The 22,580-nt window shown below is 39.0% G+C and overlaps 1 protein-coding gene across 3 annotated transcripts in view; it reads right to left on the minus strand.

Moving 5' to 3' along the window:
- Positions 1–22,580, minus strand: part of PRKG1 (protein kinase cGMP-dependent 1) — a 952,768-nt gene that overhangs the window by 18,398 nt on the left and 911,790 nt on the right. For all 3 annotated transcript variants that reach the window (XM_075072659.1, XM_075072658.1, XM_075072660.1), the window contains 3 exons: positions 11,298–11,437; positions 6,437–6,526; positions 2,710–2,851 (listed from right to left, as the gene is read on the minus strand). In XM_075072659.1, the coding sequence (XP_074928760.1) occupies positions 2,710–2,851; positions 6,437–6,526; positions 11,298–11,437 (372 nt within the window). The remainder of the gene's footprint in view (positions 1–2,709; positions 2,852–6,436; positions 6,527–11,297; positions 11,438–22,580) is intronic.

Genomic DNA, 22,580 nt, shown 5'->3' on the forward strand with positions numbered 1-22,580 from the left:
TCTTGTGAGCATCTTTCTGTATGCATCTATTCCACTTTCGACACAACCCATTTAACTCCTAGCTACACCTCTGGCATGCTATCTGGGGCAACGAGATACAGGGGTGGGAGAATGGCCCTTGGGGATATCCCTGATTTATGCTGGAATTCTCAGAAGAGAGTTTCCCAGCTTAATGCCAGAGCTGGTTTATAGAGGCTATGATGAAACCCAGAATCAGGACCACAAAATTTAACCCAAAACATACCAAAATGCAGTAAAAACAACTCCATAATACCATAGCTCTTAAATTTCTGCTACACTCAGAACAAGCTCCACTTAATAAATCTCCTTTCCTGGAAAAAGCCCAGGAAAATAGGTGAGCCTTGCAGTGTGTTAAGATCACCAAGTTCAGACACAGTTGGATGAAGGACAAATTTCTAATGTAAGGACTCCTGTCAGAGAATGCTCTGCCATCTCTCCCTTCCTATTTACACTAGGGAGTTCAAACAACTCTGGTGATTGCTACTGCCATGGTATCAGATTGGGAGTCAGATGCTCTCTCAGGTTGTCAGGACAAAATTATTTATGGTTCTAGCTTAAAACTAACATGTTAAATTTCATCAGAAAAATCATTCTGTAGCCAGTGTGGAGAGTGGAGTGTAAGTGCAATGTATTCTTATTAAGCAGGTTGCTGCTTTCTGCCCTGGCTATAATGTCTGAATATTTTGAAGCTATATCTCCATGTTGAGAGCTCTGGATAATCCAGTCTTGTCGTGATAAAGGCATGGATGGTGAAGAAAGAAAAGGATGCCACCTTCTTATTGACATATTTTCTGGAGATTTCTAGTGGAAAGTGTGTGCTTCACAATTTTTAATAAAGTGGCTGACAATGTGATAAAGCTTGAAGCCACAAGCCGGGGCGTGACTGCAGCTAGAGATAATCTTTTCAATAAACTAAAAACTCCATTTACACTACATTTTAAAATGGTTGTCAAAAGATGTGGAACTTTTGTTGCCAGCTACTGAAGCTTCTCTGTTTGAACTGAGGTCCTATGACTCTCTCAGCCAACAGGAGAGCTCAAGCAGTAATTCATCAGCAAATATCTTGGATAAACAAGTGAAAAATCTCCTCCTCCTCAGTTGCCTTCCCTCATAGTCACTTTAAAATTAGGGTTCACAAAATGTTTCGGACAAGGGTGTAGGGACGGGAAGCCCAAGGTTAAGTGAATTGCCTATGTCCAGTTTGGCAAACATTTTGTGTTCCTGGATGCTGTTTGCTTGGTTGGCCTACAACCTGAACACACCCTTATTTTAATAGGTTCATGGTGAATATTTTAGTAATGCTACTGTGCAGGTGTTTGCATATCATGTTCTCGATTCAAATCAATAATTTCTGACTAAAATAAAAGATTTTTAAAGTACATATAAATACTCTCTGCAGCATTTTATGCTTACACTTTGCCTGGGTAGGAATGAAGGTTTGTGTGGGGGGTGGGGGACCTACCTGAGGAAGGAAAAGCTTTCTGGACCCACATTCTTCTAGCAAGTTGTCCATGAAGGGACATAATTCAGTCCTTAATATTTAGTATTCATGTGCACACCTGTAATGGCCGATACTTTTCAGAGAGCCAGTCAGATCTTTACAGCCAGGCTTCTGCTTTTGCAGGAGCAAATAATGGTATTTGACTATTTACATTTCCTGGTTTTCAGGTGAAATCAGGTAATTAAAATGTCTAAATGGCTATTATTTATGCCCACTAACTAAATTATGAGCACAAAAATGAAGGTCAACTTTACAAATCTGGATTACTTTTCCCCTGCCTGTTAGTTGCCCAACACTGTAAAGCAAATCCATATGAAACCTAATACACATCGCTACATTTTGTTTATGTAGAATTTCTCTAATGACCAACGTAAAGATTTAAAAAAGGGAGTAACAAGATCAGGTAACACAGATATGTAAGAACTCTGGCACTAGTGATATTGTTTTACCTGCCTCTCAGATCACTTAGGGCCTGATCCTGCAATCACTTTCAAACATACTTAACATTATGCATGTAAGTGGCTGTACTAAATTCAAAGCAACAGTCTAAGGGCATTACTTGAAATCAAGTAAATACTCCGGTACCAAAAACTAAGCACATGCATAAAGTGCTTGTAGGATTGGGACCTTCATCTAGAAGTTTAGGCTTAAAAATATTAAAATATAACTAAATAGGAAAAGACTCTTATTACAGCAACATTCTGTATTAGCTACATTTTAGCAGGACAAGCCTGAGGATTTAAAACAATTAATGAGAGTAATCATTTCTTGAAATAACAAAATGTGATTAATATCTCCATAAAACAAATATTTTTTTTTTTAAACAAGCAAAGCAACTTGTTCACATCAGGCATTAGTAGTGTACAAAAAATTGGCACCAGTAGGCTGTAAAAAATAAAAGTGATTAATGAATGTGAGCCAAATAAAATATTGAAATATCTATTGTAAACGTCTATTTTTGCCCCTGTATGCATCAACATGGTTAGATGGGTTTTTCCTAGTTCTCTTCTCTAAATAATTTGCTCTGGGACTGCAACTCTGAATGCCAAGTTTCAGACAGAAGTACTATTTTGTGGGTGAGTTATAAACTCCTGAGAGTAGGAGTTTCTGATTTAACTCTATTGTAGTAAACATGGCACTGTAGTATTTTTTTGCTGCACAGAAAAAAAGACATTGTAAGCACTCACCAGTTTGGCATAACCTCGGTGATCTAGAATGAGGTTTTCTGGCTTGAGGTCCCTATAAATTATTCCTTTGGAATGCAGATAGGCAAAAGCTTCCACCACACATGCTGTATAAAATCTGGTCGTAGAATCTTCAAATGAACCTCTGCGTAAAAGAAAATGGAAAAAGGTCTGGAGGTCATTCAAAATATTTGCATTTAATTTTGTATATTTGGTCAGGGGCAGCTCCAGGCACCAAAGCACCAAGTGCATGCCTGGGGCAGCAAGCTGCAGGGTCGGGGACGGACTGCCTTATGGTTGCCGTGAGGTGCACCTGCGGGAGGTCTGCCGGTCCTGTGGCTTCGGAAGCAATTTGGTGGTGGGGACGCTGAATCCGTGTTACCAGCGGACCTCCGGCAGGCGCGCTGCTGAAAGCCTCCTGACTGCCATGCTTGGGGTGGCAAAATACATAGAGCCACTCCTGTATTTGGTTGTACCATTATTGCATGTCGCTATGATTACAGCAATGAAATTAAGTTAAATAAGAATTAATCTCTGCTATGCATGTAGGGAAGCAAGACCATATAGATTTACTACTCTAGATTTTAAGGCTTCAATCTTCCAAGATGCTAAGTACTCTGACCCATTCTATCTAAGTTCTTAAACGTATGCCAAGTCTCACTTACTTCACCTTGAAGGATCAAGCCCTAAAACATAATTATAGCTCAAAACAATTTCGCTATGAAATCATATTTTTCAAAAAGTTTTGTCTGTAACTACTTCAGGGACTTGTGGCATCAAGACAGTACGTTTCACATATTTTATGATCTTACTCTAGTCACTCCTTAGCTGCCAGAAGGAAACATACTGGAAGTAGCTGTATAGATATGAAACAATCATGTTTCTCTCTTTGTCTGTTTAATTGGTTGAAAGTTTATAGCTTTGAGATAAATAAGGAAAACTTCTTTGTTCAGGTTGTGATTATGTTTTATTCAGGTGGGAAAAGAGAAGATATCAGTATCTCAGATTGATCAGGGGAATACCAACTATCCAGTTGTATGTTAGCTATTTACTCTTTAGCTGCCAAACTAGTCTTCTATAGTAACAATTAGGAGACTATGGTTGCCAACCCTCCAGGATTGGCCTGGAGTCTCCTGGAATCAGCATCTATCTCCTGGTCACTAATGAAAGCAACCCAGGAGATTTTATTACGATTTCAAGAAAATGACATTATGTCATGTTGGAGGAAAAAAATCTCCTGGAATAACATCAGTCAGAGTTAGCAACCCTAAAGGAGACCCACTTACTTTCTCCTATGAAAAGACTCTTCTTCACTAGCCAATCTGATCTACTCACTTTACTTGAGCTAATCAATACAATACATACACAGTTGGAAGTCCTCTACTAATTGGAAAATAGCCATTACAAACTCATTTCTGTTTGGTTCTCACTCATGAGGTTAGCATTTTACCCACTGGTTGAATTCACAGGAAGCATTGTTTTAAACCAAAGTTCCAAACTTAATACAAATATTAAGTTAGATTAGACACAATTATGAAATAAATCTGAAGTCAGAACAAAAAAGAATGATATTTAATTCAAAGAAAATTTTGTATCATACATCTTTCATATTTACTAATATATACGTTTTGAACTAAATCTATTAAAATGGATCAAAGACTAATGTTAGATACTGTTCATGACTGAGACAAAAATAAAAAGCTCTTACTTGGCATTTGAAGTGTTAATTTCAAATTTAAAGATATGAATCGCTTCCTACTCTTTTGGAATGAATATATAGTTACTTGAAATCATAATTAGATTTTGACAGCAGAATTGTTTGAGCTCTACTAACTGAAACTAAAATAAATGTGCTTCTAAGCTAGATGGCAGTAGAAACCACAATTCAAAGAGTAAAGGAATGAATTTATCAGACTTCTGAAAAAAAATTAAAGAAAGACTAAATCCAGACACCTGTTAGCTTTGGAATTGTAATGCTTTTAAATATATTGAGGGCAGACAGATTTTTAGAAGAAGTGGAATATAAAAATAATAAAAGTAACTTCTTAGGGATAATTAAAATATCAGTTTGATATTTGTTTTCTGCTCCATTTTCTTTTAATATTTAAATTGCCTGTTTACTCTGAGGACAACATTCAATTTATAAATTTAATCTTATCTATTACATTTCTAATTGTGTGCATATATTTATAGAGTGTTTGTGTACAGTTTACCACATGGTTATCTCCCCTCATATGTAATATATACATTACACCCAAAAAGCTAAGTTAAAAGAACATTATTAAAGTTACAAAGTCAAGCAACCAAAAGTTACGAAATGCCAGAATTAAAGTTGTCTGAGCAGCTTATGTTCTCCTCATTGTTCATTGGCCCATGCCTTATTGACTACACACTTTTCAAATCCTGATCTGATGAGAGAATTATTAATTCCTGCATGGACTTTTCTATGGCACTCATCACTGTGTCTGAGGTGCTTCAAAAACATTTAGGAATTTATCTTTTTACAACCCCTGTGGAGTAAGGGAATATTATCCTCATTTTACAGATGAGGACCTGAGACACAGATGGAGGGCACCACAAAGGCTATGTCTACACATCAGTTAAACACCTGCAGCTGGCCCTTGTAAGCTGACTTGGGCTCAGGGTGCTTTGGGCATGGAGCTGTAACATTGTGGTGTAGATGTTCACTTGGGCTGGGGTCTGGGCTCTCAGAGCTCAGGCTCCAGCCTGAGCCCAAACACCTACACCTCAGTTAAACAGCCCTTTAGCCCGAGCCCTGTGAGCCCGAGTCAGTTGGCACAGGCCAGCCACGAGTTTTTAATTTCAGTGTGCACATACCCCTAAGGGGAGGCAGCAACGTATGTTATCAGAGGCTGAAATATAGGCAGCACACAGGGAACTTTTACTCTGAAAACTTAGGTGCTAAATGAGTTTAGGTGACTATGGGGTTCAGCAGGAGTTTTGTGAATCACGGTGGAGCCAAAACTGGGACTTAGGCACCTAAACCAACTAAGTCTCAGGTTTAGGTGCCTAAGTAGCTTTGTGGATTTGAGCCAGACACACTAAGGTTAAAAGTATCCTGTAACTTTGATTAGGGCACTCCTCTGCAATGTCAGAGACCCAAGTTCAAACTCCAGCTTCACATCAGGGAAGGGAAATTGGACTCAGGTCTCCCACATCCCCTAAGTGAGTTCGCTCACTGTTGGGCTAGTCTAAAGCTTTTAAGGGAGGCGGTAATCCTCCCTCTGTCTCCCTTACCCATTCCCCCTCCCAAAATATATTGGGTGAAAGTCAGTTCTGAATACACTCCCTGCAATTTAGGACACTATGAATCAGATCCTCTCCCCTGGGTCTGTTCCCTTTTTATGGATCCTAAGATGCTCAGGTTAAGTGGAAGGGTCTGGAAGGGGGCATGGTAAGGTGGCAGAGGACAATCCTCAGCTGGTGAAGTGATCACTGCCCTAGTTAGTGTAATTTAGAGCAGCCCTAGGTTACTCCAAGTTATGATGGGCCACTTTAGTCCCTAGTCATCTGCAGGATAGGGGGAAGAAGAGGATGTAACAAGACTTTCTCCACCCTTTCTGTGTCCTGTGCCAAGCACAGCTTGATGATACATCTCACCTTTAATGTGTGTTAGAGTTTGTCTGCTAGGAATAAAGATATACAATATTACAATTCACAGTGACATATAATTTTCCCTTTCAGATAGAAGGTTTCTAAAATTTCTTACCTGTCCCTGAGAATTGTCCAAAGCTCTCCACCTAGACAGGCTTCCATCAACATGTATAAATATTTGCTGTCCTTGAATGTTCTGTATAGCCTATTGTTTGCAAACAAGAAAATGCAATAAATGTTAAAGCATTCTTTTTGGTAAAAAGTATTCCTGTGGTACTTCACACTCCTTATTAACCATGAATTTCACTTACTGTCTTCATTCTGTTGTATCATACTTGAAATGTTTCAGCAGAACAGATGCAGTATTTTAGTGTTGAAGTGTATTATGAGATGGTGATGTTGCTACTCTGGGAACTAAATTTAGGGCATGACATTTCTAACTCCTTAGGCCTGATGCTGCTGTTTTCCAAGATCATTTGAAAGAGAGGCAAGACAATATGTACACCATTTCTTGTAATGAGTAGATCATTTATCCTTCAAAGTAAGGAGTCAATCTATAGATCTGAAGCCTTCCTTTCATTTAATAATTTCAAAAGAATGCCCCTTAAGTTTGGTTCATGTAAGAATTTAACACAATTTGCTTTTACAATTCATAGACCTTATAAAAATATCAAAAGATGCTTGTTTCCTCATCCAGGATGATTGAATATGTGGGAAAATCTGCCTAATGGAGATAGTTGGGGCAAGTAACATGTATTCAGCATGTACTGTACATCAGGCTTGATCTATTCTATAGGAAAACATTCCTTTCTACACATTTCTGCAACATTCTTGTGAAGCAGACTGGAAACTGTGTACCAGCTTCAGATAAATTAAATAAATGGCGTTTATTTAATTAATTAAATATGAAAATAATACAAGGAATTCTACACTGTTGTATTATCTCATTTGTCATTAAACTAAATTAATTTTACGCTGCCCAGATATTTTTCTGACAACATGCAGCTGCATTGTAGAATCTTTCTGCGAGGAAGCTGTACATTTTGGCAGATGGGTAGAGGACCGCTGGGGTTTTTGGCTCCTGGGAAGTTAAGGTCTGGGAGACAGTTTGAGTTTGTTGGATAAGTACATTAGTTCCCAGTGTTGACATTTAAATCACCAGCATTAGATTTCAGAGTTACCATAGCACTGAGGCGAACTATTCTGAGAGCTATTGTTATGTCTGTGAGAGTTAACATTTCAGGCTCTCTGCAGAAAGAAGCACACTGTGCTATGTCTGTTTACACTCAGATCTCACATTTGGAATGTTTTCTTTGCAACCACATCATACAGAACATTATTTTAAACTATCTCCAAAGCTTAGATTCTGGAGCATAATTCTTCAGCAGTGAGTGGATTCTGTAGTATAGTCTGTGACTGTGCAATTACACCCATGCACAGGGCTCTGTATGTTTTAAGCATTATGGGCCTGATAATCTCAGCTGACTACAATGAAAACAGAAGGTGTTGCAGAATCGAGCGGTTCAAAGTAAATAACATACTTTGTTATATCTCTCAAGGAGCTGTTGTGTGACATATGCCATGAGGCAGGGATAGGCTAGCTGGATGCTTGATGGATCATGATGCAGTTGTTTAATGCATTAGTCTTTTATTTTTGGAGGCATTTGGTTAAATACTAGCTTAGGTAACATGAAACGTGTTGGTCTCAATATAGTGCCTACTGGACATTATGACATGAAATTGGGCAAAGTTTGTCTTTGTACAGCACACAACCAGGGCTGGTGCTACCATTAAGGTGAACTAGGCGGTTGCCTAGGGCGCCAAGATTTGGGGGTGCCAAAAAGCGGTGCCCCCACTTTTTTTTACAGTGGTTCCTCCCCCAGCGCGCAGTCGCTGCTCCACTTCTCCTGCCTCCCAGGCTTGCAGTGCCAATCAGCTGTTTGGCGCCACAAGTCTGGGAGGGGAGGAGAATTAGTGCGGGGGCGGTGCGCTCGGGGAGGATGGTGGAGCAGAGGTGAGCTGGGGTGGGGAGGTTGTTACGTGCCTGAGTGCTCTGGAAGGACGAGGCCCACACACACAGTGAGTTATTTGGCTTTAATGAAGGTAAAGTGACATATCTGCAACGGGGACCCTGGGCGTTGCTGTCACTTAGGCGGGGAACCCAGCACCGAAGCTCAGCTCGGCCTGGGTTGGAGTCCAAAGGCGGACTGGGAGCATACAGCTATATATACACAATACAAAAGCAACTCATACATATGCAAAAAGGGACTTCCCACAGGCTATGTCCGCCCTTTGGCCTAAGGCCATACAAACTGGTTTCAACCAGTTAAAAGCAAGTTATAACTGGCATGCTGTGTCCTACAATGACCAGCAAGGAGGGGCTTTTCACAAGGCTGCCGAGAAAGCGGAGACACCCTAGCTAGGCCGTGACACAGTCTTCCATAGTCCCCTACAGGAGGTGCTGCACGGCTCTGGGGGGGGAGCTGCAGCGGGGTGGGAGCGCCTCAGGGCAGGGGGAGGAGCTGCTGCAGGGCTGGCGGGGAGGGCGCAAGGTGGAAGTTTTGCCTAGGGTGCAAAACTTCCTTGCACCGGCCCTGCGCACAACACGTCACTTAGGTTTTTTTATTACTATTGTTGTTATCATTATTATCCTATCACACATTCTGGAATAACTATTTATCTTTTCACCTCTACTGGAAGAATTTGAGGCTTATGATCTAGGTTAGGACTGAGGAGCACTTGCTGAGCTGCTTGAGGAAGCTTGCAAAGTCTGCCTGAGTCAATGTTACTTGTCTCTTGCTTTCAAGAGTGCCAATAGTCACAGAAAAAACAGAAGGGGGAAAGGAGGGCTACTGAGTATATACTGTACATGCCACCATAAGAAGTATGTACCATAAACCTACCTAAACAGTTTCTGATCAATTTTAACATCTTTAGGTTTACCCATCCTTATAGCAGCCTTGCAAATGGATCATTACATGAGCAGCCTTATTTTAGTGCTTTCTTTTCCAATATTCTGCATAGACCTGAAGATAAGATACTGGAAAGTATTTCCGTTTATCTTACATAAGCATTAAATAAACACAAAAAGGAAGGAAAAAGGTTGATTAGTATATATTTCATTAGCTATTGAGGTCAATGGTACTAGTCATGTAAAAGTTTGCAGGATCAGGCTCCTAATCTTGAGAATATGTTCTCTTTCAATTATGTTAAAATGTTCTTTATGTTTTTAGTGGTCATGTTCTGCTAGCTGTTATATAATTGCACCTTCCATTACATTAGTATATTGATTCAGACAGTGGGTAGCACATTAAAAACTTTAGAAAATATTTTGTATCTTGTAATAGTCTACAAGGAGTACTTGCAGTTTTAGTGCTATCTCAAATCTAGATAACTGAGGCATTTTTATGGATCAAATATGAAAGAAAATCAAAGTGTAAAGATAATTGAAGCATTACATAGTGCCATCTTGTTTACTTCATACAGTAATTGTTGTGGCAAATGAATCAGGCATGAGGCTGAAATAAACATATTACAAAGGCAATAACAGATGGTGCTTCAATCCCTAATAAAAGGAATACATATACAATTTTCATTTCAAGCCTGTGTAATTTAATGCTCATGTACGACAAGATACTAGATAACATTTCTCTTTGTCTGATGTCTAATGTAGAGTACAGGAAACTAAATCACTACTCATCAAAAATATACAGATAACTCCCTGGCAAAGTTATTGTTCCATTTCATCTCAATACTGGGAGAGAGTATTTGCTGTTGGCACAGAGAAATCTTTTGTGTGCAGCTCTCCTTCCTCCAGAGTGAAAGTAAGGCTCAGCAGCCCCCTGTTCCGTCTTCTTTTAAACCTCACAGAGGCCCCTCTGCCATCCAAGGTCTGCACAGAGATAGGAAAAGACTAGACAGCCAGGGGGAGAAGTGAGTATGTTAGGGACGCATCGTCTCTGCTCCAGCTCTGTGGAGATCACCTGGGTAAATAATAAAGCTCCATAGTATATTATCTTTTCTGCTTAGACCCCATCTCCAGTGGAATTGAGCTGCAAGGGAGTGGGAGTTCTGCCAAAGGCCAGAGCTGGTGCAAAGGCACAGCGCCTCCCCATGAATCAGAGTATCTGCCAAGTTTCTGATGGGTGTTGCAGCATATTTTGCTGGGGAGGAGACACCCCCAGCTGAGTGATGTGTGTGTGGGGGAAATCTCTGTAAGGGTGTCCTCCCGGAGAGTTCATCCTCCACAGAGCTGTGTATGGATTTTACCACAGAGAGAATGATTTCAGCAATAGTTTTATTAATTAACTAATTTGCTAAATAATATTGCCAATACCTTTGCAATATTTATTAAATATTATATATTTCAACTGTTACAATAATCTTGAATACATAAGAGAGCATCTCACCATCCTGTTTTCCCCCAAATATTCACAATTTTAAGGGATGCTCAGTGTCAGCTTATGTAAGTGTGATTATGGTTAGAAAAGTACTATCGCCTTTTGTTACACATTTAGAGTCACATCTGCTTATCTTTCTGATCAACATTTGGTGTTACTGCTTTTTACTCTTAGAGAGCCAAGAAAACTAAGGAATAATGAGCTAGAGTCTGTTTTGGCATGTGCATAATCAAAATATTTGTTGAATATTGTTGACTTTCTACTACTGCTGTTGGTGCATGATCCAGAAAGAGTACAGCTTGACTTCCAGAATCTAGGTTGAGTTTTCAGGGCTGAGAGTTAAAAATATTGAGCAGACTTGTCAACTAATTGAGAGACAATAAACATGGAACACTATGGTGCCATACTTGCAGAGTCCCTTGACAGCAATGAACTCCGATTAAAAGGTGTTTTACCTATAGTGCTTGTGAGACAATTCATGACCAATTCTATAACACATTGCAATTGTCTAAGAAACAGTAGCCAGACTGGAATGTTCTCAACTTGAAATGAGTTTATGAAGTGTAGTGACAGTACCTCACAATGAAGTCTGAGTGAGCCCCCTGCATTATCTGCTTCTCTGAGCGTATGTGCTCCTGCTGTCTTGTGTCCACTATGTGACGTTTCTTCAGTATCTTCATTGCAAATGTTTTGGATTCTTCACTTTTCAACTGGACCTTGAATAAAAGTGGCAAATATATTATTTAGAAGCAGTGCCCATAACTCCTTAACAATCTGGAATTTTGGATGGGCACATTTTAGCTCCTTCCAAAAATGTTAGATCTTCTGGAGAATAGGAACTTTATTTCATAGGGGGATATAAACATAATTAAACAAACTGAAATAAAAATGAACCTAATTCTCAGAGCACTAAAGATGACTGTTCTTGTCTTCAGTATTCTGCAATCTCAGAGGGATTGACAAATTGACTTTTCTTCAGTTCCTCCACCTACCACAAATATGCTGTCCCCTTCTCCTACTTTCTTAACAATTTCCAACTTTATGACTGCCCAATAGAACACCCCTTCCTCAGTGCTTACTCTCATCAACTGACCCAGCCTCCTTGCACAGAGCCACTCTGAATTTCATGATCAATTTTCCCTGTTCTTAGTATGACACCCCAGTATCTCCCACTCCTGATTTCTAGGCCAAGAGAAGGATTTGGCAGAATGGGTATATGGGTCACATTAAGAGGCCAGGTGAGGCCAGAGGAAAGACAGGAAGAAAGTTTGTAGCAGCAAAGATTTATTCAGGCATAAGTTATGACTCAAGAGCTCCTAAGAGCTAGGAGTCCTCCCTTTTTTTCCAGCACAGTGTTCCCTAGCTTCTCTCTTAGGAGATTAACCAGCTCCCCCAGGGATAACCATTTGGAAATTAGCCAGTTTCTTATGCCTTAATAAAACACAAGTTTTAACTCACTGGATCTGTTCACTGCAAACCAGATTTCTAAATGTGGCATATTGCTACACCATATCCACTGATACTTTTGCTAGTACGATATGCCATTGAATTGAAAAGCCATTTACAACAACTTTCTGTGTTGAGAGGAAAAACAACCACAACAGCATTATATATTTCTCTCAGGTATATTCACAGCATAACGATGCTGGTTCTAATAAGTGTACAATTTTAATAAAAACCTTTTCTATAACTATAACATTTCCACTGACTCTGACAAGGGAATAGAGTTCTTGAAAGGTTTAAATGCATGAGGAAAGCTAGCTTTTCAATGGTGCTGCTCTGGCATGTCTTTACTTTTACCCTTGACCCTCAACAAACTATTTTTCTTGTTAAGAAAACAGGTGTCTGTAAAGTTTATTTATTTATTTATTTATTTTTGCTTAGCCTAAGCACAGGAATCACTTAAGATCCCTCAGAACATCTCCCTATATGCAGTGGGCCAAATTCTGCACTGACTTACATCCTGTGAATTGACATCAGTATCCATTAGCAGACAATGGAGTTGAATAGGGTTTAAGTCAATAGAGAATTTGGCCTGATATATTCATCTGCTTTCACAGATAAGAACTTATTGGAATGGCATCTGAAGGGTTTTCAAGAATGCAGAACTAACAGAAGGGATCTGTCCTGTCTCCTTCCTTCTCCACAAATTAGTAAGATTCCTTGGAGCTGGCTAAGTGATATCTTATAGTCTAGCCACTCAAGGCAACAAACAAACAAAAACCTCCCATGCTGAACAAAGGAATATAATTACAAACTGCTAGACAAGCACATATGCACTTAATAATTCTAGGTGCTGTGACTGATCCACATGATCTTTTATGCAGTTGAAAAGGAAAATTGACCTCCAACCAGTTTCCTTGTAGCTATCACCAAATGACAGAATAAATTGATAATTCACGCATCTGGCCTCCTACTTTGATAAATTTCTCCTCTTGATACAGTAAGCCAGTCATATCACATCACGTTGTCACATTGTGAAGAGTGCACATAATTATATTTTTTCCATATAGTACAGTGTATGGTACAAATGCTATTTGGCAATTTTTATGAAAACACAGAGATGAAGCCAGCTTTCATGTTCAGGTTTCATTTTACAACCTCTCTATCAATATACCCAGGATTTTGAAATGCAGGCCAGATCAGAACTCCAGTTTGTCTCTGAGGGAGGGACATAATGTGGATGAAACAGAAACTATTTTTTTAAAAAAAATATTTTTTTATTAAAAAAAGGACAACCATATTTTCTTAAGAGAAAAGGAAAAAAAAGATCTAGGTTGATCTAAGAAAAGTCACCTTCAAAATTTTTCCTAGCCTGTCTTTGAAAACTATAATCTTTAAATCTTTCCACTTTCCCATCAATCCTTGCTGACGGGCTATGAAGACACTTTAAATGGTTCAGTTCATGCCAACTGTGTAATAACAGAGTGGAAAAATATGTAGATTAATTTGCTCAGAATCAGAGCTTTTACTGGACATAACAGCTGTCCTCTCTAAAGCCAGGGTAACACATATGGATATACTAAATTTAAACCAAGGGGTAGATCCTCAGCTAGTATAAATGTACACCAAATGGCACTACTTAAAGAGCAACACTTTCCCATGTGATTCAGCAACAATGTTTAATACATGATGATCCATTTTTATACATAAACATTTTTTATCATAAACTCTAATTTTTTAATTCTACTTCAGAATTTTTATATATAATGACCCAATGTCCATTTTACTGGCATGGCTGACTGTTTTAGGTAAACTGTGAAGACCAAGGGTGTGCTCAGACTCTGACGTGGACTCACATCCAATCTGCTCAAGATTGTCTCATGCTATGGTGTTATGTTTAGCATCTGTGAGTTCTGCAAGCGGGTCTGTCTCTACAGAAATGGTTATATTATAATTCTTCACATTGTCATAGACATGTCATATTTGCTTGCTGCCTCATGGAAAAAGGCTACAGAATCTCATGACAAGTTTGTATGACACAGTGTAAGATTGATGAATTTAAGATCAAGAAAATCTGAAGATGGATTGAACATGCTAGCATTACTTAGACCCTTCTGATAACACTTCTGAGGGTTTTACTTTTACATATGTTTCTGTCACTACGTGCATTGGAAGCACCTTGTTTCAGACTCTGATTTCCTGGCTTATGTTTCTTGCTGTTGGCATACATTGATATGCTGATGGTCTATAAGTATTCCCACTGCCACTGATACAAGTGGTTGCCTGTCTTTGCTTTGCAATAAATGGGATATATATCTTTAGGTGGTTGTACGTCTGTTTTTAAATTTTGAAACAGTCTTTTCTTAAAAACCTCTTGTTGTGTCAGTATAATTTAAGTCCTGGTATTTGTGGTTTTTTATTTTCTCTATAGTTGCAAGCATTTTCAGTCCCACATGAAACTTTTGTTTTTCCAGAAGAACTGTTCTTGCTTCCCACACCAAGACTCTCGGTTATTATTTTTACATGAAGCTTATGTTTGCCATCTCATTTTATGAGAGACTGAGTATGGAGACCTATACAATCCACATCAAATTAAGAGAAACCTTTCTTGTCACTCATCCATCAAGGTTTCCCAATTACTCCGTTATGTTTACACTGCACTGTGCTGCACTGCTATGCCTTATGCCTATTCAACTTAAAAATAGGGAGGAGGGGAATAGTTCTGGATTTACTGCATGTGGAAAATGAGGGGGCTATGTGTATTATTTTGCATACATATCATATATACCTCAACTCACCCATTTGATATTATTCTAACTGATTACACAGAGTTAAATCAAAGGAGACTCAAAGTGGGAGAACAAAGAGGAAATAAAACAATGGCAAAGATAATGAACAGTCCGGTCCAGGGAATACCAATGATCCTCGAGGAAACAACAGAGAAATTATTAATTGATGAATGCTCCTGCCAGGCTGTAAAGTTTACTTTTTCCAGACCTGAGCTTAAGATCAAAGAGGATATTAAAACCTTAATAACAGTATCCTGAAAGAAGCAGATTGACAGGGCTGTCAGCAGCTTCCGACGGAAAGATACTGACAGAGACACACAGAAACAGCAGCAAGCAGACTCTCTCTCTCTCAATCCAGAGATGGAAGTGACCAGGCTGACTAGAACGTACCAAAGCTTGCAAGGAAAGAGTAAAGTTTAGATAAGGGAAAATATGCACATGGGACTTTTTTGTTTTATTCCTTTTGTTGTGTACGATATACTTTTGAGTAAATAAATTATGCTTTGTTTTGAGGAAGCTATTTTCGAATGACTTTAATCAGTCACTGTCAAAGGTTTCCAGAGGATACAGGTGCCAAACACAATTGAGCCTGTTGTGCAGTGCAGTGCAAAGAGTTGGGAAACAGGGGGTCTGTAGCCCAGAGATCCAATCTAAGAGAGGTAGGATTGCAGGGTTCCACCTAGAAAGGGTTGAAGGTAGTAAAACCTGTCTCCCCAAGAGTACGCTGAAGAGAGACTAAACAGAAAATAACGTAGTTTTCTTTATTACAGTGACATTGCAAAATCTAGTTTGCTCTGTCAGGTACCCAAATTGCTCAGTTTTCTATCAGAATTATGCATTCAATAAAGAGAAAACAGCTGCCAACATTAATAATTTCAAACAAAAGCCAGTGCACCATCCATGGTGGTACTGCAGGCATTACAAATAGGACTTGTTTTCTTTTGTCATTTTTTTTAATAGACAAATAGTTCGGAGAAAAACAATTAATATATAAACAATGGAGTCAACAGAAAATCATTAGTAGATTCAATACAAAAGCTAAAGTACCAGCAACCTGTCTCAGCCTAATCTAAACCACAGAATTTTTTGTGTGTGAATTTTATTTGTAAGGCATTACTACTGCCTACCTTTATTTTTAACTTTGACATATAATAAACATTTGTAATGATCTGAGTGATTTTCAGATCAATAACTTTTAAAATTTTATGATGACTGGTGATAACAATAAATCATGCTTCCTCTTCCCCTTCTAGTAGGTCATTCTAATAGCATGGATTTTTGCTAAGGTTATGTCATTTATATCAAAGACCAATTAGGACAGGTGAACACAGACCCAAACCCGTGGATCTTAAAACAATGAAGAATTAATCAGGTTCTTAAAAGAAGAATTTTAATTAAAGAAAAGGTAAAAGAATTCTCTCTGTAAAATTGGGATGGTAAATACTTTACAGAATAACAAAAGACTCAAGAACACAGAGGATCTCCCCTCTAGGCAAAATCTTAAAAGTTACAAAACCAGGCATAAACCTCTCTCTTACCCAAAGGAAAACACAAGCCAAAATAAAAGTAAACTAATGCATTTCCTTGCTAAATACTTACTAACTTCATAGGAGCTGGATTGCTTGCTTTCTTGAGCTGTGTCTGGCAAAAGCCCACAGAACAGACAGACAGAGCCTGTTTCCCCCCACCCCCAGATTTGAAAATATCTTGTCCCCTCATTGGCCCTTTTGGTCAGGTGTCAGCTAGGTTACCTGAGCTTCTTAACCCTTTACAGGTAAAAGAGGAATTAACCCCTTACAGGGTAAAGAGGGATTTTATGCTACCCTTAGCCGTATGTTTATGACAAGTAGCTGTGAGGGTCGACACAGTAGCTACTGGTTGACCTTTCTCCCTATCAGTTCTTTACAGGTTGGAAAGCACAGTGGTCATTTATCCTTCCTTCCACCCCTCTACAGTCTTCTTTTCAGTTATCTCAGCTTTGAGAGCAGCATAGATCTGAACAAAGGACTTGTCTCCAGAAGTGGATGCCAACTCTCACTACCCAGGTAAAGAGCCTTTTACATATTATGTTTTTTTAAATTGGTGAAGGGGCAGAGACTGTATAAGGAAAAAGTGTAGAGAAGTTGGAACCAGATAAGCAATGACAATATTCAGAACTTATATTCACTGAAGGGTCCAGGACTCCAGAGACACAGTGTGTGTGTGTATGTGTGTGTGTGTCCAATCCAAGCAACACTTCACACCTCCCACTCTGTTCAAAGATCTGTGTGTCTGTGTATGTGTGTGTATGTCCAATCCAAGCAACACTTCACACCTCCCACTGTGTTCAAAGATCTCCAGGTTGCTCTGATATCAGGTCCACTACTTCAGTGCTCCCTCTAATCTGCACAGATTGAGTAGTGGAATGCAAAACAGACTGAACATTGGATCTTGTATTAGAGCAGTCTAGAGAGCTCCCAGTATACTGAGGAGTGTATGTCCCTATGCTTATGTTTTGCGCAAGGTCCCTTTTTCATTGAACTTGTTAAAAACACAAAGCCTAAAAGCACTGCTCCTCTTTCTCTGATCTGTTTGTTGCAAATGAAATTATGAAGCAGAATTCCTGTTTCTCTTTCCACCACATTTTCAGTAAACACAGTTGAAGTAATACTGTTAATTCTCACTGAAATGCAAAGGAAAAGGAATTAGGCAGAGAGTGGAGACAGAACTCATGCTCAGATTCCATGCTGAAGGGTGATGTATAAAAATCTAGGTTGAGAGATAAAATTAGATTAGATGGATTAGATTAGACAGCTCTGAAGGACTCTTCGTTTGCAAATTAAGTGCATCCCAATGACACAGAGTGAGGTGAAACTGAAAATCAGCCTCAAACGGTAACAACAAAAATGCTATGGGAAAAATTGTTTCCATTTATTTTCCATTGGCCTAGAGACTGCAGTGAATAGGACACCAAATATAGCGATTTGGTTAAAGTTGTGTCTGCAACTTTAATTAGCATAAATTAAAGTAACAGAACTAGGGAGAACAGCCAGCTGTCTCCCCCCAACACAAGCTACCCATCAGATTAAGTTCAGAACAATTCCCAAACAAATAAAAATAAATTCTTAACATGAGACTATCCCTCGCCTGTTCATGCAAAATATAACTCATGATCAGCACCAAGCCCCATATCATCATGTGTGGAATGTGGGTTTAAGTGAGGGAAGTCTCTTTCTGCACCAGACAGCATAGCCCTCACCTTTCCAGGCAGTGTGCAGCAAGAATACAGTTAGATGTCACCCGGATAGTGCCTAGAACTGCAGCAGCAAATCTGGCCCTCCTGCTACCTCAATTAGCTTGCACTGGGCACCTGCTACAGATGCAATAAATAACTATCAATGTCCCTAGCCAAACCTCCTGTGTACTTCTGGGAAGGTAATTCCTCCCTCCCTCCCCCATAGCAATATGGGAAGAGCTTTAAAAGGGAGCCGGCTGAAATTCAGAGCAAAATGGGAAATCCAGCAGTAAAAAACAGGAAAGGAAAAAACAGAACAAAACAAAGGAAGGGGAAGTGGGGCAAAGCAAAGAAGTGCAAATGGTTGTGTATGCCTGGGAGACACAATATAAACTGCTCTTCCCTTGTAGGCTGCCATCGTGCCAGGGAGGTGTCTTCAAAATCCATGAATGGGTCAGTGGTATGGAAAAATAAGAGCCTCTGCCCATACACAAAGCTGACACCACTACCATTCCACATGGCAGTCCAGTCATGCCATGTTTCATTATCATTTGTTTATTACAATATTTTGAGTCATTAATATTAAAGTTCAACGGGTTTCTTTTAAGCAAACCTGAACACATTCTTAAAGTCCATTAATGTGACAAGCTCCTTTGAAGAAAACATGAGGACATTTCACTGAAATGGGCATCACTTTGCTGCCAACAGTTATGAATTCACATGACAGCTTCTAACCTCTTTGCTTTGACAAAATATTACTGATCAAAATGTCTTTAACAGCGTAAGGGTTTTCTGCTCTTTGGCTGTTGGAATGTTTAAAAATGACAGTTCAGAGCCTGAGGATTAGAGCCAGAGCCTTGTAAAGAATTTTTTAAAAAAATCCATTCAGGAAGAGGTCAAGAGCTTTCAATAATTAGAACAATATCCATACAAAATTAGCTAGGCCAAGTTGCTAACATCTGGGAGAACAGAAGAAAACAGATCTAGCCTCTCTCACTCTTCTGAATTCTTATTTCATTAGACCTCAATTGGCTTTTGGATGGCTCACTCAGCTTAAACTGAAATGTTTCTCTGCTGGAACCACTCCAAAGTTGCTGCTCTGCTTATGATGTGTAAAATGCTTTAGCTTCCAACACACACAGTACGTGCAAAGACTGATTTTTTAAGGCAGTTATAATTCACAGACAAATAAGTCTTTTAACCCTGAAAACATTTTTCAGACTTTCAGCCAAATGAATGGTTAGCATGGAAAAAAAGAAGGTCTTTATGGGAAAATAGGACGATGTCTCACTCTCACAGATCTTGGGAGACAGGCCAGTCCTCACTTACAGACAGGCCCTCCAACCTGAAGCAAATACTCACCAGCAACTACACACCACACAACAAAAACACCAACCCAGGAAACAAACCCTGCAACAAACCCTGGTGCCAGCTCCATCCACATATCTATTCAAGGGACACCATCATAGGACCTAATCACAGCAGCCACACCATCAGGGGCTCGTTCACCTGCACATCTACCAATGTGATATATGCCATCATGTGCCAGCAATGCCCCTCTGCCATGTACATTCATTCTCCTGAATAGTTAACCCTTAACATATATTTACTAGAATGTAAATAATTTTCCAAAGGAAGGATTTTTTAGTGAATATTACTGAGGAGGTTGTGATTAGTCAAAGCGGGCCCTGGAGTCCTCATGATGTTCTTGACCTCTGTCATAATCTGGGTTTACAGTATGGTACAGAGACTGTTCTCGTCTTCTTGTGATGAATGGAAGTCAGATAACCGTGCAATTTTTTTTTACTATTATAGCTTTGATATTATTGAAATGCCTGTGGACTGTGGCAGGGATGCACAAAGTTGTTCTTGAATAGCTCTGTTCTTTCTTTCTGAGGGTTACTGTAGATTATATTCTGCTGCTGCTGTTTCATGTGCAGATTATTAGTTGAGGTGATATGGGCTATGGTGCCTTTAGTAGTACAGTGATATGGCTCAGCTCTATTTCTATTTCATTACCCTGATGGTGAAGTTGCTCATCTCTTCCAGCATCAAGCTGAGATTCAGGCATGGCTGAGACCTGGCAGCCCAAACCCAAAAAGGCAAAAACAAAGGGTCATGTTGCTTAGCTAGGTAAAACAATGAGAAACAATAGTGGAAGTTATGTCAGCGTCCTTGAAAAAGAGAATTTGCTTGTCTTTTTATATTTCTGCTTCACAATTTGAGGGTCTAGTTAGATACAGAATCAACTGACGATATCTAGGTAGCACCAGTGCTTTTTGCTTTTTCCAATCTGCAATGGTAAGATGGCTCTGACATTTCCTGTTGACTGTGGAGTTGAATCTCACTAAAATGATATATTCCTCTGACACTTCCAGATTGGTACAGGAGTGTGTGCTGATGGCTGAACTGCCACTCCTAATAATTTGACAGCTTCATTAATAGTGATACTTTTAGTATTCATAGTCTTGTATTCTGATATGAAATTTGCAATTTCAATGGCTTTAAAAATTAAAATTGGAAAAGCTCCAAGCTGTTTTTGATGTATGTAAAAATATTTGCACATTAAATTTCTAACTGTTTTTGCTCATCTGCAACTTTTTAGAAGCAACTCTCAGTAAGAAACCATCCTAGCTTCCTATCTGTATGTCTCCTCTTAGTTTACTAGCTACGAATCCTGGAAGAATGAAATTATGGATAATAGCTGTCCTAGCTTCTAGGTAAGTGAAGCTATACAGTAAGTTGAATTTGTTTAAGTAAAAGGTACAGATTTCTCTAGGCCCTTTTTAAAAAAACATTAGATCAGAGTGATTTTTTATGGATGTACAGAAACTTCAGTTATAGTGTTGCATACATAAACTCTAAATGAGCTAGTTGGTACTACTTTAATGTATCCCTTTAAAGTTGCCTGTATTAGCACAGGTAATACCTCTCATCAAAAGAGGATCTGCTGGATCATCTGACACTTCTGAAATTGTCTGCAGTTACCCTGTAATACAGTTAATAGAGATATCTTAATATAGCAAAACTCAGAAAACTATGATTGCTATGGACAGAAACAGATGAAATCTACATGCTCATCCTGCTATCTCTTTATCGTGATAGTAATAACCCACTCAAAAACTGTATCCACCAATTAAAATACAAGTGCCTTTTCTCTCCTGCCATCTGCAAGGTTTCCTGTTTTCTCTGGTCTCCAAAATATGTATGTTTGACCAACTAAAATAGCAGCAGCTGTCACTGAGCATAGCATTTAGAGTACAGACAGGCTAAAGAGAATGGAAGCTGAGTTATCTTAATCCTAACAGCTGAACTGCTGCATGAACAGGAGTAGCAAATATTTTTTTCCCAAGTAAAAGAGTACATATTTTTAATTCCAAAAATATTCATATTGGGACAACATGAAATTGTTTTCTCTATAAATAGTAACTCTTTCACTTTACAAATTGTGCTTGCAAAAATATTGTGGGAAGATATCTGCCTCAAAGTATTTTTCTGCATTCACTATTCCAGTTTTGTTGGTACAGTGAATGTTTTGAAGACACTGTACCCATTTACTTAAGGTCTGATTCTGCACCCTTACTAAAGTTGGCCCTGATCCAGGATGCATTTAAGTATGTTCTTAACTATAAGTACATAAGTAGTCCCACTGGAGTCAGTGGGACTACCTATGTGATTGCAGTTAAGCATGTGCTTAAATCTGCTGGATCAGGGTCACTGAGCAGCACATTATCTCATGAGTAGTCCACTTAAAGTGGGCTATTCACAGAGCAAGATATTATTTAGCATGAGTAAGAAGTGGCAGATTCTAGCCCTTAGAGACAGGGCCGTCGAGATCAGGTTCGGGCCCCAGTGAAAAAAATTTTTTGGGCCCACCAGCAAGGGTGGACTGACTAAACAGGGCCGACGAAGCTGGGGAAGACAGGCCCCGGGCCCCCTTCCAGACTGGCGGGCCCTGGTAATTTATACCGGCTTCTCTTCCCCCACACCCTCGTTGGCCCTGCTTAGAGATTCTGGCTTTGTTTTAATTGTATGATGATTGAAATTTAAAAAAAAAAGTTAGAATTGAGTTTGTGGTGGATAGCAGGACTTGCAAATGGCTTTATTTCCTTGTTATTGAAAAAGATTAGATTCAATTAAATGACAAACCTCTGTTGTGGAAAGCACTAAATATTGTATTGTTATGCAAGACAATTTAAATTTGAATGGTATGGAACATGGGAGGAAATCACCTGTAAAATTTTACATTGTATGGACAAGTGTTCGTAAACACACATGCTAATGATCCTATTAAAATTAATTTGCCTATTTAATTATTCATACCCACTTAATCAAATATTGCACTTTGCTAACAATCTTTAACAATTTATTTTGGTTCCAGTAGTAAGAATTTATATTCAAGCTTTTGACAAC

This window comes from Chelonoidis abingdonii, chromosome 15, assembly GCF_003597395.2.
Source record: "Chelonoidis abingdonii isolate Lonesome George chromosome 15, CheloAbing_2.0, whole genome shotgun sequence".
NCBI lineage: Eukaryota > Metazoa > Chordata > Testudines > Testudinidae > Chelonoidis > Chelonoidis abingdonii.